This window comes from Dendrobates tinctorius, unplaced genomic scaffold, assembly GCF_039654945.1.
Source record: "Dendrobates tinctorius isolate UK_male_01 unplaced genomic scaffold, ASM3965494v1 ptg000229l, whole genome shotgun sequence".
NCBI lineage: Eukaryota > Metazoa > Chordata > Amphibia > Anura > Dendrobatidae > Dendrobates > Dendrobates tinctorius.
In genome coordinates, this window is record NW_027361896.1 from 4,666,569 (window position 1) to 4,684,817 (window position 18,249).

Genomic DNA, 18,249 nt, shown 5'->3' on the forward strand with positions numbered 1-18,249 from the left:
CACTATTTGGAAAAACATGATATCAGAAATTATTTATAATGTATTGCTAGATCCATTCTATTATTAAATCCATGCGGTAACCTTGTATCTAAAAGAAACATCCATTTGCTTTCTCTTGCAATAATTTTTTTGTGATGATTCCCCCCCTTTCTGGTTTTATAACTTGTTCAATGCCTAGAAAAGAAAAACCCTTGACATCACCCCCATGTATTTGTGAAAAATGTCGGAAAACTACAGAGGCTCCTGCAGGTGGCAAATTAACTGCATCAGAAAGAAGTTTTCTGATCCTTTTTTTTAAAGTATTCATAGTACAACCTACATACTGTTTGCTGCAAATTTCACAATTAAATAAATAACATTGGCGGTATTACAATTAATATATGAAAGAATATCAAAAGTCTTATTATTGTGCATAGACATAAATGTTTTAGATTTTTTGGCATGCTTGCAACATTTGCACACATTAGCTCCGCACCCATAGAAACCTTTGGTTTTTAACCAGTTGGTATCCTGTGAGTTAAGAGACAAGGGATCCCTGAAAAGGCTAGAAGATAAAAGTGAACTTAGAGTGGGGGCACGTTTAGCAACAAACAAAATAGATTCACTATCTACCAGTGTTTTTAAGATTTTATCTTGACACAGAATTGGCAGATATTTCTTAATAATCGCAACAATATTATGATACTGGGGACTAAAAGATGTAGTAAAAGTAACTTTATTTGAACCATTACTAATATTATTGCATTTTGTCTTTTTATTTTTAGAGCACAACAAATGGGCTCTATCCATAATATCTACCAGTTTTTTGCTCTTTCCAATTAATAACTGGGATAACCTCGTTCACTTAATCTGGTGCAGGCTAGATCCGCTTTTTTTTTTATAGATTTTTAAATTATCTGCAATAAAAATTCTTGGATTTTATTATACCACCTGAAGTATCCACTTGCTGGACTGTTCTGCCTTGATTTCTACATATATATATATGCAGATATAATTATCTGCAATAAAAATTCTTGGATTCTATTATACCACCTGAAGTTTCCACTTGCTGGACTGTTCTGCCTTGATTTCTACATATATATATATATATATATATATATATTATACATATATATATATACTTTGCTAACAAAAATTTTTTACCCTGACATCTAAGTAAATCAACTGCCATACCAAAATAAAAATACTTGACAGAATCAACCGATTTATCAATTTCATCATTTAATGATGATCCCTGGGGCTATGACAAGTGATGAATTAATCTAAATGTTCCAGAATCTTTTTTAGGAACTAGACCTAATGGAGACACTCTAAAGTTCTCAAACGGAGGAGATGGAAAAGGGCCAGCAATCATGTTAGCTAATAATTCCTTTACAATTTTGTCTTCAGCTATATCTTTAAATAATTCTAAAGATTTTAAAATTTTTGGACCAACAGCAACCTATCCCTTTAATGACAGAACAAAAAACCCTTTAAAAAACCTTCAATAATGAATTGGCTGCTCTGTTTTCTGGGTACAGATCGAGCACATGGGCATTTATGTTTTCCAATTTCAATGGCATCGAGGCTCTTAAGAACTTGCTCCCTTGTGACAGGCTGATGTTGCATATTTTGAGTCTTTCTCTTGAAACATTTTGACATCAGGTGTGTTCCTCCATAGAAAGCACATTCATGTTGAAAACCACAATTACTCATCCATTTGCAGGCAGTTTCGCTGAAGGCAAAACAAACACTTCCTTTATTAATAGGCTCCGCAACTTCTTTGGTAGTTATGTGCCTCTGTGGAAGCATCAAATTTAGCCACAAACCGATGTCCTTAGAGCCCCATTTCTTATTTGAAATGGGGCTCTAAGAGCTTCTGCCTGAATGCCTCATCATAGGAAAACCATAACTCCAGTGACTTCTCCCCTGGACCAACACATAGATTGAGAAAGATTGCATCCAGTTGTTAAAAGACCTGGGAGCGCCTTGTTTCTTTTCCTCCCTGTCAATTTTATCCTCTCTTTTGTCAAATCTATGAGGCTGCTCTTGTAGGCTAGTTTCACACTTGCTTTTTTTTGCAGCGCGTTTTTCCCGCAAACAAACGCATTGAAAAAACGCATACAAAGGCATACAACTGCTGCGTTTTTTTCAAGCATTTTTATGAGCATGCATGAAAAAAACGCAGCGTTTTTATGCGTTTGTATGCGTTTTTAGTGCGTTTTTACTGCGTTTGCGTTTTTTTCCAACATTAGGTGGCCCCTCACACTAACCCAAACCATGACTTTACTAACCCTAACCCTGACCCTAACCCTAACCCTGACCCTAACCCTTAACCAAACCATACTTAACCCTAACCCAAACCCTAAACCCTAACTAACCCTAACCCTGACCCTAAACCTAACCCTGACCCTGACCCTAACCCTTAACCAAACCATACCCTGATCCTAACCCTAACCCTAACCCTGACCCTAACCCTAACCCTGACCCTGACCCTAACCCTAACCCTGACCCTAACCCTTAACCAAACCATACCCTGATCCTAACCCTAACCCTGACCCTGACCCTAACCCTAACCCTAAACCCCCTTAACTAAGCCTAACTCTAACCCAAACCCCTAAATTCCATTGTCTAAACTAATGGTAAAAAAAAAACGCATGTGCAAAAAAAGCATACATAAGCATGCCAATGCGCACATATGCTCACCATAGACTTATAATGGGTGTCTTGCTGTAAAAAAACGCATTGCGCGCGCATGCGTTTTTTTGAGGCAAGTCGGACGCTCAAAAAATGCAACAGGTTGCATTTTGTGCGCCCGAGCGCATACCGCAAAAAAACGCATGCGCGGTAAAACGCGTACAAACGCATGTGTATGCGCACATAAGCGCATCCCATGCAAAGTATAGGGAAAAAAAACGCATGCGCTATTTAGCGCTAAAATACCGCGAAAAAAAACGCAAATGTGAAACCAGCCTAACTCAAGGCAAAAGTGTAAATTAATCAACATATTCTTCCCTCCAAATGCTTTCTTTGGTAGAGGAGCTCAAATGATAACCAAGTAGGGAAAGCTTATATACTAATGCATCTTTTAAATATGACTCTGGTACACTGAAGATAGATTTCTTCCAGGGAGACAGAGTCATGTTTCCTACAATTATGCATACTACTACAGTCACCACTTCCTAAAATCTCAGATATAGCATTCTTAATTAAGGATTTAAGATCTAAGGAATGAGAAACTGACAGTGGCACATTGACAATCTCACCCCTCCTGGAGCTGTCCAAAACCTGTTCAGAAGCTTCATTGTCGTTGGTGCTCAAGCCTCCACTAGGGGGCAAACCCGGCCGCACTGATGCTTAAGTTCGCTGGTCATATTCATCCTCAGATCCCGGTCCCCTGCGTAACCAGGAGACCGCAGTGACTGAGGTGCTAGCTTGCAGGCAGTGCTGGCTTCCAGGTTGTGACAGCGCTCCGGCTAGATGGCGGCGGTGGTGAGTATGGGTCCCGGCTTTTCCTCCGCAGAATTCTTGGAAAGTCAGCATCAGCTGGCACAGAGGACCGGTCCGCTTTCTTCATAAAACTGGTGACCTTCATCCTCTTTCACCACAGATGTCCCTAATGCTAGGCACTTCTTCAGCAATTTAGCGCCTCCTTCCTCTTCAGTCCTCCTGGCAATATCCTGTGGCAGATTCTTTATGCTTTGCTCTTTTGCGGCTTTAATGAACAGCTGACAGAAAACTGGGATATTTACAGACCAAAATCATCCTGCACTTTTTCAAGTAAACCAATCAGATTTAAACAAAAAGACCGCCCAAAAATGGTTTTAACTAGAATACTAATCTGCTGATGAATTCACAGCTGACTGAGATTTTAACTTTGGACCTCAAAGAAAAACCATTCCATACAACATAATGCAAAACACATTAGGCAACAATTGATAATATAAGACCACTTCTGGGGTAAAACCATGTTATTTACTTATTTTCTTCTTCTTAAACCATTACAGGGCTGATATATAAAAACTTTTACACAAGAAAACAGGTATAAAAGCTTTAAAAATCAATTTTGAAGCAGATCTGCCAAAATGGGTGGAGCTGGGGAGGAGACAGAATGGCATGGGGCACATCACACTCACATCAAATGCATTACAAATGCTGCTGTTGTTTTTTTCTTTTAAATAAAAAAAAAACCCGCCAGAAATGCTACTTCAGCATAGGTTATATGCGAGGTGCATGCCACACCAAAGATGTGCTGAAATTATCAAGTGGCAAGCTCCTAAATTCGGTGCATCGCACTGCAGTGAGCACTTCATAAGACTGGTGAGTGCAATGCTAGCTTTTATTAATCGGCTCCTATGTGATCTTTACAAGAAGACATAAAATCATAATAGAGTATCCATAAAAAGTTTCAGCAAATATATTATATGTATAAAAAACAAACAAAAAATAAAACTTACATCAATTGCATCTCTTTCAAAAATGCGCAGCTGCAGAAAAAGCTCAAGTTTAACTTTTCTTTCTTGGAAAAGCTCTTCCATCTGAGATTGAGCTTCATCCAACTGTTGGAGAACACTTTCAATATGATTAATAGAGCTGTTGTGTGGTGCTTTATTACTGGAAAGTGCACAATCCCTTAAAACACAAAGGAGAAAAAAAAGCACACAGTTTAGCTTCAGTTATCAAATTTCACATTAAATAATTTAAAGGGGTTGTGAACTACTAGGACAACCCCTTCTTGATTAAAATATTTGGCCCATTTAAAATAAAAAAAGACTATACTCACATCGCATGCCAGCTCCTTTCCCGCGGTGTCGGCACTCATGGTCTCAGGGCTGCCATGCTGTTGTTGTGAATTGTGATGCCAGCGCCCAATCAGCGCTGGTGTTGCTATCTCTGCATTCAGACAAATTGAATATGAAGAGGAAGTCAGGGTTGCAGCTGATCTCGGACTTCCTCTTCATGTTCAATTTGGCAGGAGGAAAAACAGTTATGGTGTAAAGTATCACAACAACAGCATGGGAGACCTGGGGTAAGTGTTGATACCGCTGGAACGGTGCCATCACGGGAGGCGAGTATAGACTTTATTATTTTGTGGGGGACAAGCTAAGATTGTAAACAGGGGTTGTCCAATTAGTGGACTTCTTTAATGACAAGCATATATTGTAAATTAGGTGTGCAAAATTATGCACTTCTGTGAGGCCCCAAATCCAACAGATTAGCCTGTTTTTGGGGGGAAGGTAAAAATGATGTGTTAACTTGTGGGTCAGTGCAATTATCATGACATCAAATTTAGACTATGTGTACACAACGTCTTTAAGATGATGGCGCACCTGCCAAGTTATTTCTAGGTAAAGCCAGTTCAACAAAAACCCATTGTTGTACATCTCTATTATCATATCACATATCTATTTATCTAATAAAATTAAGAAAAAAAAAGGCCACTCCACGAAAAAAAAAAAATATAATACAATATCTTTTTATTGCATATATTAAAACACACGTGAGGATAGCTCAAAGTAAGCAGCAGATGTAGGGTTAAACAGCAGGTTAATAACATTAGCCGTCCACCTTACTGAAAGCACGGTTCCTGGGTGAAAATTAACTTTAGTTCTCCCAGGAGATGCCAGCGTTCAGTCATACAGGTGTGTCAGTGCATCTACAGTAACCAAGCTCTGGCACTTTGACTAACAACTTGCTCATCGGTACACAGCCAATTGTCAGCCTGTGCAGGGAAGTGTTTACAGCTGCCGCTAACTGAGCTGTGAGCAGTGACTGAAGCTGCACCAACACATCTGTATAACTGAAAGCTGAGTAGAGAAAACTTAAATTTTTTCTTGTGTGCCTTACTTTAGGTACAGCGGCCAGGCACCTTCTTACCTTCTTACATTAACATGCAGATTAACCCTATATAGCTAGGTTAATGGCACTATCTGACATGACAGGTTCCCAGTAAATCACAAAAACTGGAAGCCCAGATTCAGTGCACACCAAGAATGCTGCAGACCAGGGAGATAAAGCTGGTGGAGATTGGCAGAGAGAGACCGAGGCAGAAGGCAATGCCACAGTACACTGCAGCCCCATCCATGCAGTCTCCCAGTCTGACTTCCACAGCCTGCAGGAGCTGATCAAAGCCCTTCCTACTAAAGCATAGACTCCCTGATAGCTAGGATAGAAGCTTCACAGGAAAGGGCAGTTTCAGCCATTAGAAATGATATGGACACATTATCCGCTCGCACGGCCTAAGTTGAAGAGGCTATGGCGTCACTATCTGAGAGGCTGTCTTCTCTGGAGCAGGAGCTCTCCATCACAGGCTCATATGCAGGACATGATGCTGTTGCTGGATGACCAGGAGAATTTTGGTCGACGCAATAACGTGCGCCTCACTGGTATACCTGAGAGCGTCACCATGGATATCTTATCTCAAAAAGTCACGGCCATCTTTAACCAAATTATGTGAAGAGCACCAGAGACTCCTTTTGTGCTTGACAGAATCCATAGAGTCACACGTCAGGGGCCACCTTCCAGCGCGAACCCCAGAGATGTTCTGTGCTGAATGCATTACTTCTCAGAGAAGGAGAGTATCATACATAAAGCTTGGACATCTGGGCTGGTTTCCCTGGAGGGAGTGGAGATCTGTTTGTTTCCGGATATTTCAGCTCGCACCTTGTTTATGAGACGTCTGCTTCAGCCACTACTGCAAAAGGTCAAGGAGTCTGGAGCGACTTACCGGTGGGGCCACCCATTCCATCTAATAGTACGGAGAGAGGACTCCGTCCTCACCCTTAAACACCCAGATGAGCTCAAGGATTTGTTCAAATTTTTGAACATATCACCATTCCCTGAACCAAATTGGCTACAAGTTGAGCGTCCTCAGCCACTACCTCAGAGGGAGAGGAGGAATAGGGGCAGACAATCTTCCCATGTGCAGGAAAAGGAGAATGCTGATTTCGCGACGAGCTCCACTCCCTCTGAGGCTCCTATCTGACACTCTGCTGCAAATGTTATATGGCTATTATGAGGTTTCCCCCCTCCTGTCTGATGACTTGGAGGGAATTTTTGGGATTCTGTCCCATGGGGCTGCGGCTTATATGCTTTTGTACATCTAAAATGCGAGTTTAATATATCTATGTGTAAACTTATCTTGGTCTCCCCCCTCCCTCCTCCCCCCTTTTTTGACTGATAGAATTGTATACTCTGTGATTTGGAAGAAACCTGAGGTTATATTACCCAAATTTGGGTTGCGTTGGGTTCTTGTGGGTGAGTAGTATTATCTTATCTTGCTCAGTTAATGCATGTTCTTATGTCTTTTGTCCGTCGGAGCACTGCCTCACAGTTTTCTGTGTTCCCCAAAGTACTTGCAAGTCCAATTTAGATTTGCTAGATAGTTCTTTGACCTCGTCTTGCTCGGGGTGTGGAGAGCTCACCAGTACTACTGGTGGAGGAATTTTCCTCCATACTTCTTTTTAGCGTTTCTCATTAACTACTTTCTATTTTCTTTCCCTATTTTTGTATTTTTCTTTTCCCCCTATCTATTCCCTTCTTACCGTCACCCCTCCTCCCACCTGCCCATTCCCCCCATACACACACGGGGACCCACAGCTGATTTCACTGTGCGTCATGCCATCCAAATGAAGGTAAAGTGTGGCTCACTTAATGGAAAGGGATTGCATAGTTTAGGCAAGAGAGCCATTCTGACACATTTTTTGAGAAAGTCCCATATCCAAATCGCTTTCTTGCAAGAAATACATGCCAGCCCAGTCAAGCCAGTCAAACTATCTTCTCATTGGTTCCCAGAGGAGTATCACAGCTGCACTCCTGACTCAAAATCTAGAGGGACGGGCATCCTGATTTCCCGGGCTCTCCCATGGGAGTTTATGGATTCTCGCATGGATAACATAGGTAGAATGACGTTGGTAAAGGGGAAAATAGCTTCCCACATCTTTACTCTTGCCTCTGTGTATTTACCTAATGTCGGACAGGTCTCTGCACTGGCGAGTCTCCTGGATTCTATTGCTGAGTTCTCGGAGGGTACTCTGGTCATGGGGGGTGACCTCAATATCGCACTTGACCCATCTGTAGACACATCTTCTGGAGCTTCATCTCATTCCCTACCAGCACTACGTAGACTTAGAAGGACATTACATGATCACCAACTTATCGACACTTGGAGACTACTACACCCATCGGAAATGGACTTCTCTTTTTACTCGTCAGTCCATGACTCTTATTCTAGACTAGACTATTTCTTCGTACACCACAAAGATATCTCTAAGATACAGGAGACTGACATAGACTCCATTACCTTCTCGGACCATGCGCTCTGTACTATCGTGCTTGCCCTGACCTCCTCGGCCTCCCGTCAATGGCAGTGGAGACTAAACTCCTCTCTCCTGGATGATCCTATGGTTACTCAGGAGATTTTCCAGACCTTGAGAGAATTTTTGGAACTAAACAAATCTGCTGATACTTCTACAAACACTGTTTGGGAGGCTCATAAATGCGTGAATAGAGGAGTACTGATAAAACATGGGGCAAGGCAGAAGAGGGAGAGGGAGGCCGATCTTGATGCCCTTCTGACTCAATTAAAAATACTGGAAACAAGCCATAAAACTTCCCCTACAGAAGCAGCAAAAATTGCACTCATTAAGGTGCGAGACGATTTGCATAACCTTCTTGATAAAAAGGCCAAGGGAATTCTAGCCCGTTGTAGGCGACACTACTATGAATATGGGAACAAATGTAGCAAATCCCTCGCAAAAGCATTAAGACAGCAAAGAGCTAGGTCTTACATTCCAGAAATATTCTCCACCGCCCATGCTAAACGTGTCCAATCGTCCCATGACATTGCAAAAGCCTTTCAGACATTTTATGCGTCCCTTTACAACTCAGATAATAAAAATCCTGCCACTGCCTCGCTCGGTTTTCGTTCCCGTGTAAAGGAATATATTACGAAGGCAGGTTTACCAAGGCTGATCTCCAGTGACATCTTGATGCTGGAGGAACCCATAACAGAACAAGAAGTGTGCTTGTTTGTTTCTGCCTCTAAAACGGGTAAGGCACCAGGTCCCGACGGCTTCCTGGCCCTTTACTACAAAAAATTCAGAAATTTACTAATCCCGGGAATGTTAGCCTCCAAAATATCTAAAAATAACCCCCCACATCCAGATTCTCTGAGAGCCCATATTGCGGTGATACATAAAGAAGGGAAAGACCCCACCCAGTGTGCTAGCTTCCGCCCCATTTCCCTGTTAAATGTTGATGTAAAACTCTTTGCCAAGATCCTTGCATCTAGACTTGCTCCCCTTCTCTCGGGAGTCATTCACCCGGACCAAGCTGGATTTATGCCTGGCCGAGAGGCCAGAGATAATACTATTCAGTCTATTAACTTAATTCATCATGCTAAATCCCGGAATGTCCCATCAATCCTCTTATCCACTGATGCCGAGAAGGCATTTGATAGGGTCAACTGGGTTTTCATGGAAGAGACACTCATTCACCTGGGTCTGGGAACAAGGATGCTCTCTATATTCAGTCCATTCCGCCAGGGTCCAGGTGAACGATGCACTTTCAGATCCGTTTTATATTTATAATGGCACATGACAGGGATGCCCTCTGTCCCCCCTCATTTTCATCCTCACCCTTAAACCCTTTCTTAGACATGTTAGAGCCAACCCCAATTTCTCGGGTATTCATGTACTTCAAAACACATAAAGAAGCAGCATACGCTGATGACCTTCTTTTCTTCGTCACCTCACCTAAAATCTCCCTGCTTAACCTAATGAATGAATTCAGAACATATGCCCAATTGTCTAAGTTCAAGATTAATTTTTCAAAATCCGAGGCGCTTACTATTAATTCTTCCCTGGAACTTGTAAGATCTTTACAGAAGTCCTTCAGTCTCAAATGGGCTACTCAACACCTGAAATATTTAGGAGTAAGACTATCTGCAGACATCAATTCTTTATATCGATGGAACTTCCCTAGCCTTTTAACATCTATTCAAGCAGACTGTGATAGGTGGTCCAAGATATCCTTCACCTGGTTTGGCAGATGCCAAATTTTTAAGATGAACATATTACCGAGGGTTCTGTATACTCTACAGGCTCTCTCCATCAATATACCTTTAACTTTTTTAGAAAACTAGGGTCCATTCAAGTCTCATTTATATGGGGAAAAAAATCTGCTAGACTAAAGAGGGAGGCTCTCTGCAGACCCAAGAGGTTGGGGGGAGTGGGGCTTCCAGACCTAAAACTGTATCACTTGGCAGGCCACCTAGCTAGAATGATAGACTGGTGCAGAAATGGTCATCATAAGGCATGGGTTCAAATAGAACAAAGTTTTTGCCCAACCCCATTGAAGACCCTCCCATGGGATTTACTTTCGGCCCCAGAGCAAATCAAATCCCATCCGACTATTGGATCCACTTTAAAATACTGCAATACAGCACTAGTCCATTTACATTTACTCCCAAAAGCGTCTCCTCTCACTCCAGTGTTGAGTCATCCTAAATTTGTCCCTAGCCGCTCGGACTCCATTTTTCCTCTGTGGATAGATTTGGGGATGGATAGAGTAGAAAACTGGGGAGAGGGAGCCTCCTGGCCTTCTCTAAGTGACCTTACCACCAAAACAGATCCAATACCCCTTGGCAGTTGGAGGTGTTTGCAACTTACCCACTTTTTTAGCAGCCTTCTCCCTAAAAGTTCATTTAGATGACCCAAAACCAAATTTGAGCTTTTATGTAATAGCCCGGGCCCAATCAGACACACCTTAGCTAAAACCTACTCTATGCTGATGGACCCCCAGAGCCGGTCACCTCCTTCTTTCCTTGCGCAAAGGGAGAGAGATTTAAATATTTATTTTACGGAAGATCAGAGAACTCAAACTTTTACCCTTGTACACTGTGCCTCGATTAGCTCTAGGTTCCAGGAGGCTGGTTATAAGATTTTGTCCAGATGGTACAGAGTGCCGTCGAGGTTGTACACCATATTTCCGGAAATTGACCCCAACTGCTGGAGGTGTGGAAGGGCAGAGGGCACGATTTTTCATATTTTCAGGCAATGTGACGTTATGCAATCATTTTGGACATAGGTGTGGGAAATTATTTGTCGGGTTACGGGCTGTTCCGAAAAGTTGACTCCGGCTCTGATACTACTCCAGCATAATGAAATCCCTCTCCGGATCTATAAATCCTCTCTGTTGAAATTTTTGATCATGGCTGCGAGGGCTTGCATCCCAGAGAGATGTAAGAGTCCCGCTCCTCCAACCATAACTCAGTGGATCGCAAAAGTCAATGAAATTATGTATATGGAGGACCTCACCTCATCCACACATGAATCATACCCAAAGTTTTGGGCTACTTGGCTTGGATGGATGGATTTTCGAAGCTCTAGTGAGTATTTTGATCTAATGCTGGAGGCAAACCCCCCTGAGGTTATCTGAAAACATCACTTTAAGTGGTGGACTTGGTCGGGTGGGTACTCCTTCCCTCCCCTTTTTTTTTTGCCTCTCTTGGCTCCATTACTTATTTCCCCCCACTCTCTTTTTTCACTTCAACTGCTCTCCTTCTTCTTCCTCTGCTATCTTTTCTTTCCTATACTGTTTGTTAAAAGTTTAAAAATGAAAGACCCTCCGAATTGACCTCTACTACCGGCTCCCCGGAAGTTAAGGACTCGTGGACGATTGTCTTGTTCGGGAGTTAAGTTGTATTGCTTGTATTCGTCTACTTATCTGGTTTCAATTATCATGTTAACCTGGATTTCTTTGTGAGTCTTTAAATAAAGAATTATAAAAAAAAAAAAATCACAAAAACTGATAATTACATTAACCAGTAATTTTATTTTAGGAGCCCATGACAAAATTATGAGAGAGGGTCCAACTGTTAGGACAGTGTAGTGTGAACATAAAAATGGATATTTTGAGTCCATATTGAAATATACAGAATGCATTCAGACCATGACAGAGCATGGTCATACATTTACATACAGACAATGCTCATAGTGACAATCTTGAGAACTGTTTATTTATTATCTGAAAGCTTTTACCTCACAAATAGTTCTATATTTTTGTATGTTCGTTATTGTAAATCATGGAGATTTATTTAACCTCTGTCTGTTGTGGACGTATCTAATTCTTGGGATCTTTTATATCCTATGGGTTTATCACCCGTTGTCTGATATTTGCCTGGTATCTTTGATTCATCTTATCCTGAAAGTTGTCCATTAGAGGGCAAGGCTGAAACCAGAGTTACACAGTGTAAATCACTATATAAGGCCACAGAAATATGACTAAGGGCCCAGTCACACATAGCGACTCACCAGCGATCCCGACAACGATATCAACTTGTCAGGATCGCTGGTGTGTGGCTTCATGATCGCTGGTGAGCTGTCAAATAGGCAGCTTCACCAGCGATCAGCACCAGCGACGCCGAGCGGGTGCGTCGCTGTGTATGTTAGTTACCAGCGCGCTGATGCAGGGAGCTGTTAACCAAGGTACACATTGGGTTTCTAAGCGGCGCGTGGCACTTAGAAACCCGATGTGTACCTTGGTTACCAGCTCCCTGCATCAGCGCGCTGGTAACTAAGGTACACATCAGGTTTCTAAGCACCGCGCGCTGCTTAGAAACCCGACGTTTACCTTGGTTACCAGCTAGCTGATCGTTGGTCATTGCTCTCCCGCCTGCCACACGCAGTGATGCGTGCTGGCCAGCGGAAGACCAACGACCCAAAAAAAGTCCTGACCTTTCATGAACGATCAGCGATACCCGGCCGGGGGGGGGGGGGGGGCGGTGGCTGATAGCTGTCACACACAGCGATCTTGCTGGTGAGATCGCTGTTGCGTCACAAAACTTGTGACTCAGTAGCGATCTCGCTAGCGAGATCACTGTGTGTGACGGGGCTTAAGACAGGAGCAGAAAGTTGGGTACCTGTACTTATATGTGTACAGTGTTGTGATACCTGCATAAGTGGGGACACCCATGCAGTGTTGTAAAATTCCCAGGGGTTCGCTGTCTTGGAGCATGCTTCTCGATATTCCAGACAGAAAATGTTTAAAAGCTCCTTGATGATGATGTGAGTATTTGTACTTAATATTTATATGTATTTAATCTTTATATGTACTTAACCTTTGTATGTTAAAATATACAAAAGTGTACGTGATCATACTATTCATTTAATTTTGTACTTTGAAATAAAATTGCATTATATTGCAAGTAGTAGCCTTCTTTAAAGCCATATCCGAACCTTAGTGTTAAAAACTTGGCAATACAGACAGGAAACCTGTGGATACAAAAAAGGGAAACCTCCCACCATTTGTCAGTGAAAGAGGTCGCCTTCATATGGTTAGTTTATACATTTTTTTTTCTGCTGCACCGTGTGAGATAACCCCTACCAAGAAATACAGAAGAAAAGGGAGGGAATGTAGGAGTGCTCTCATGGGCTCCAGAAAATGAAATTACCAGTTAGTGTAGTTATTTTTACTTTCACCCATGAAAGAACCATGAAAGATTAGTAAGGAATCATCCCCTCAGGGTGAGAACACCGCATGCAACACTTTAGGCACAAAATGAGATCAGAAAAAGTCAATAGATCAGGTCTGTAGGGTCTGAAAAAAATTGATGGAGAAAACCAAGTGGCTGCTTTACATATAGCGGGAGGGAAGGAGAGAAGAACTATCTCCTGAGACCTATGTTTTTTAGCTGACACTATAGAAACAAAGTTAGTTCTGATGTTATGACAATTTTGTCTTTGGTTTTGTCTTTTTTTTTTTATTTTTAAATTTATTTTTGCTTATCTTATTGTCTGGTGCAATCCCCATTAAGATGTGCTCCACTATTGCCAATGCCATCCAGTGCACGTCTTGCCGCATGTATGAAATCATTGAACAGCCGGTCGAGGGTGCATACTGCTGTGCAAGATGTGAGCACGTTGTGCATTTGGAAGCCCAGATACTGGATCTAAATGTGCAGCTGGCAACACTGAGATCCATAGACAATATGGAAAGGAGTCTTCTGCTCACTGAGCAGACGCTCAATGGGATAGATGAGGGGGGGGATGCTAGGTTGGAGCTGCAGGACAATGAAGCAGCTAGCTGGGTGACAGTTAGAAGGCGGGGTAGAGGGAAGAGCACCAGGGAGGCTAGTCCTGATCTGGCACACCCCAATAAGTTTGCTAAGTTGGCAGATGAGGGGAGTGTTAGTGCAGGAGTAGCACTGCTGCAGCAAGGCATGTCCTCTGAAAGCCGGAGGAGTGTCTGCTCCAGTAAGGGGGGAAATAGGAGAGCAGGGCAGGCCAGAAAGGTTCTGATAGTGGGAAACTCAATTATTAGGGGAACAGATAGGGCAATCTGTCACAAAGGCAGGGATCGTCGAACGGTGTGCTGCCTACCTGGCGCTCGAGTCCGACACATCGCTGATCGGGTTGACAGATTACTGGGAGGGGCTGGTGAGGATCCAGCGGTCATGGTGCACATTGGCACAAATGACAAAGTTAGAGGTAGGTGGAAGGTCCTTAAAGATGATTTCAGGGAATTAGACTGTAAGCTTAAAGCAAGAACCTCCAAGGTGGTATTTTCGGAAATACTTCCTATACCACGTGCCACACCAGAGAGGCAACGGGAGATTAGGGAGGTTAATAAGTGGCTCAGGAATTGGTGTAGGAAGGAGGGGTTTGGGTTCCTGCAGAACTGGGCCAACTTCTCAGTTGGCTACAGGTTCTACGCTAGTGACGGGCTGCACCTCAATGGGGAGGGTGCAGCTGTGCTGGGGGAGAAAATGGCTAGAAGGTTGGAGGAGTGTTTACACTAGGGACGGGGGGAGGGTATTCCTTTTATAGGAGGGGAAGACAGTGCTGATAGAGACCTGGGCACAAATAATGACATTGGGGGTGGCGGTGGCATGGGGGGTGGGGTTAGAACAGTTAATAATTTAAGAAAGAATAGAGGTATAGAGAGATACATAAAGTGCATGTATACTAATGCCAGAAGCCTCGCCAACAAAATGGAGAAATTGGAGTTAATGCTGTTGGAACATAATTATGACATGGTGGGGATATCTGAGACATGGCTGGACGAGAGCCATGACTGGGCGGTTAATTTACAGGGCTATAGCCTGTTCAGAAATGACCGAACAAATAAGCGAGGGGGAGGTGTGTGTTTATATGTAAAATCATCCTTAAAACCCATCCTTCGTGATAATATATATGAGTCTAATGAAAATGTAGAGTCCCTGTGGGTAGAGACAAGAGGAGGGGGGAAAAATAATAAATTACTGATAGGGGTTTGTTATAAGTCTCCAAAAATAATGGAAGCAACAGAGAATATCCTCATAAAGCAAATAGATGAAGCTGCGACTCAAGGAGAAGTCATTATTATGGGGGACTTCAACTACCCTGAAATACATTGGGGAACCGAAACCTGCAGTTCCAGGAAAGGTAATAGGTTCTTGACTACTATGAGAGACAATTACCTTTCACAACTGGTTCAGGACCCAACAAGAGGGGGGGCACTGCTAGACCTAATATTAACCAACATGCCAGACTGCATATCAAATGTAAGGGTTTGGGGTCACTTGGGTAATAGTGATCACAAAATAAGTTTTCATGTATCCTTTAATAAATTGTGTAGTAGATGGGTTACAAGGACACTAAACTTCAGGAAAGCAAATTTCCATCGGATGAGAGATGATCTTGGTGGAATTAACTGGGACGATATCCTGAGACATAAAAATACACAAAGAAAATGGGAGACGTTTATTAGCATTCTGAATAGGACCTGTGCACAGTATATACCGTATGGGAATAAACATGCTAGAAATAGGTGGAAACCACTATGGCTAAATAGAGCTGTAAGGGGCGCAATAAGAGATAAAAATAAAGCATTTAGAGAATTAAAGCAAGTAGGTAGTGATGAGGCATTAAATAAATACAGAAAATTAAATAAATTCTGTAAAAAGCAAATCAAGACGGCAAAGATTGAGACAGAGAGACTCATTGCCAGAGAAAGTAAAAATAATGCCAAAATATTCTTTAACTACATAAATAGTAAGAAGCTAAAAAATGATAGTGTTGGTCCCCTTAAAAATAGTCTGGGTGAAATGGTGGATGAGGATGAGGAAAAAGCCAATATGCTAAATGACTTTTTTTCAACAGTATTTACACAAGAAAATCCCAAGACGGATAACGTGATCAGGGATAAAAATTCTCCGCTAAATGTCACCTGCTTAACCCAGCAGGAAGTACGGCGGCGTCTAAAAATCACTAAAATTGACAAATCCCCGGGCCCGGATGGGATACACTCCCGAGTACTGCAGGAATTAAGCACAGTCATAGATAGACCATTATTTTTAATCTTTAAAGATTCCATAATAACAGGGTCTGTACCACAGGACTGGCATATAGCAAATGTGGTGCCAATATTTAAAAAGGGGACAAAACTGAACTTGGAAATTATAGGCCAGTAAGTTTAACCTCAACTGTGGGTAAAATCCTGGAGGGTTTTCTAAGAGATACTATACTGGAGTATCTGGAGAAGAATAACCTTATGACCCAATATCAACATGGGTTTACAAGGGACCGTTCCTGTCAGACTAATCTGATAAGCTTTTATGAAGGAGTAAGTTCCGGACTGGACCAAGGGAATGCAGTGGAAGTGGTGTACATGGACTTTTCAAAAGCTTTTGATACGGTGCCACACAAAAGGTTGATACATAAAATGAGAACAATGGGGATAGGGGAAAATATGTGTAGGTGGGTTAAGAGCTGGCACAGGGATAGGAAACAAAGGGTGGTTATTAATGGAGCACACTCGGACTGGGTTCCAGTTAGCAGTGGGGTACCACAGGGGTGAGTTTTGGGCCCGCTTCTTTTTAACATATTTATTAATGACCTTGTAGGGGGCATAGAGAGCAGAATTTCAATATTTGCAGATGACACTAAACTCTGCAGGGTAATCAATACAGAGGAGGACAATTTTATATTACAGGAGGATTTATGTAAACTAGAAGCTTGGGCTGATAAATGGCAAATGAGCTTTAATGGGGATAAATGTAAGGTCATGCACTTGGGTAGAATGAACAAGATGTATAATTATGTGCTTAATTGTAAAACACTGGGCAAAACAGTCACTGAAAAAGACCTGGGTGGACGACAAACTCACATTTAGCGGCCAGTGTCAGTCAGCTGCTGCAAAGGCAAATAAAATAATGGGATGCATTAAAAGAGGCATAGATGCTCATGAGGAGAACATAATTTTACCTCTATATAAGTCACTAGTGCGACCACACTTAGAATATTGTGTACAGTTCTGGTCTCCGGTGTATAAGAAAGACATAGCTGAACTGGAGCGGGTGCAGAGAAGAGCGACCAAGGTTATTAGGGAACTAGGGGGTCTGCAATACCAAGACAGGTTATTACACTTGGGGTTATTTAGTTTGGAGAATCGAAGGCTTAGGGGTGATGGAACGCTCTGCCATATGATGTTGTAATGAGTGATTCCCTACTAAAATTTAAGAAGGGACTGGATGCCTTTCTTGGAAAGTATAACAGGGTATATACACTAGTTACCTTAATATTGCGTTGATCCAGGGAGCTAGTCTGATTGCCGTATGTGGAGTCGGGAGGGAATTTTTTTCCCCAATGTGAAGCTTACTGTTGCCACATGGGTTTTTTTTTGCCTTCCTCTGGATCAACATGTTAGGGCAAGTTAGGATAGGATATGGGTTGAACTAGATGGACTTAAAGTCTCCCTTCAACCTTAATAACTATGTTACTATGTTACTATGCACAGGGACATAATAGGGCTTCTATCTTGAGGGTCAGATGTGGACTGCCCTTGTCAGGGCAGGAGTCATGGGGGTCAGGATATGGTAGCTCTTACAGGGCTGAATAGGGTGAATGTACTTCCTTTTTTCCTGACCACGCATGACTTTGATCGGACATCTGACGGAGATGTCTTCCATATACACGTGGTGAGATCATTCCATTTTTTTCATAATTGTGTTTATGGATTTTTTTGTATATGACGTTTCTATAATATGCATGAACAGGCAATTTCCTTGATAACCTGAACAGGGCAGAGGTATTTTCTTTTCTTTATAGAAAATTATTTGAATGCATAACCTTTAACAAGGAAGCTGTTCATTGGCAGATTCTGATCTTAAAGTTTTGTTGTCTTGGACCAATGGTATTTTGTCCAGCCTTCTCAAATCTTGGGACTGTTATTCGTTTTGTAGTCTGTTTTGGGATTTATGCGGACACTCTCTGTTATAGTCTGTGACAA

The 18,249-nt window shown here is 42.2% G+C and overlaps 1 protein-coding gene across 1 annotated transcript in view; it reads right to left on the minus strand.

The window, feature by feature from the left end:
• TRIO (trio Rho guanine nucleotide exchange factor) overlaps positions 1 to 18,249 on the minus strand; it is a 2,342,529-nt gene that overhangs the window by 1,683,227 nt on the left and 641,053 nt on the right. Inside the window, 1 exon segment of the mRNA XM_073555735.1 lies at positions 4,437 to 4,611. Coding sequence (XP_073411836.1) covers positions 4,437 to 4,611 — 175 coding nt within the window.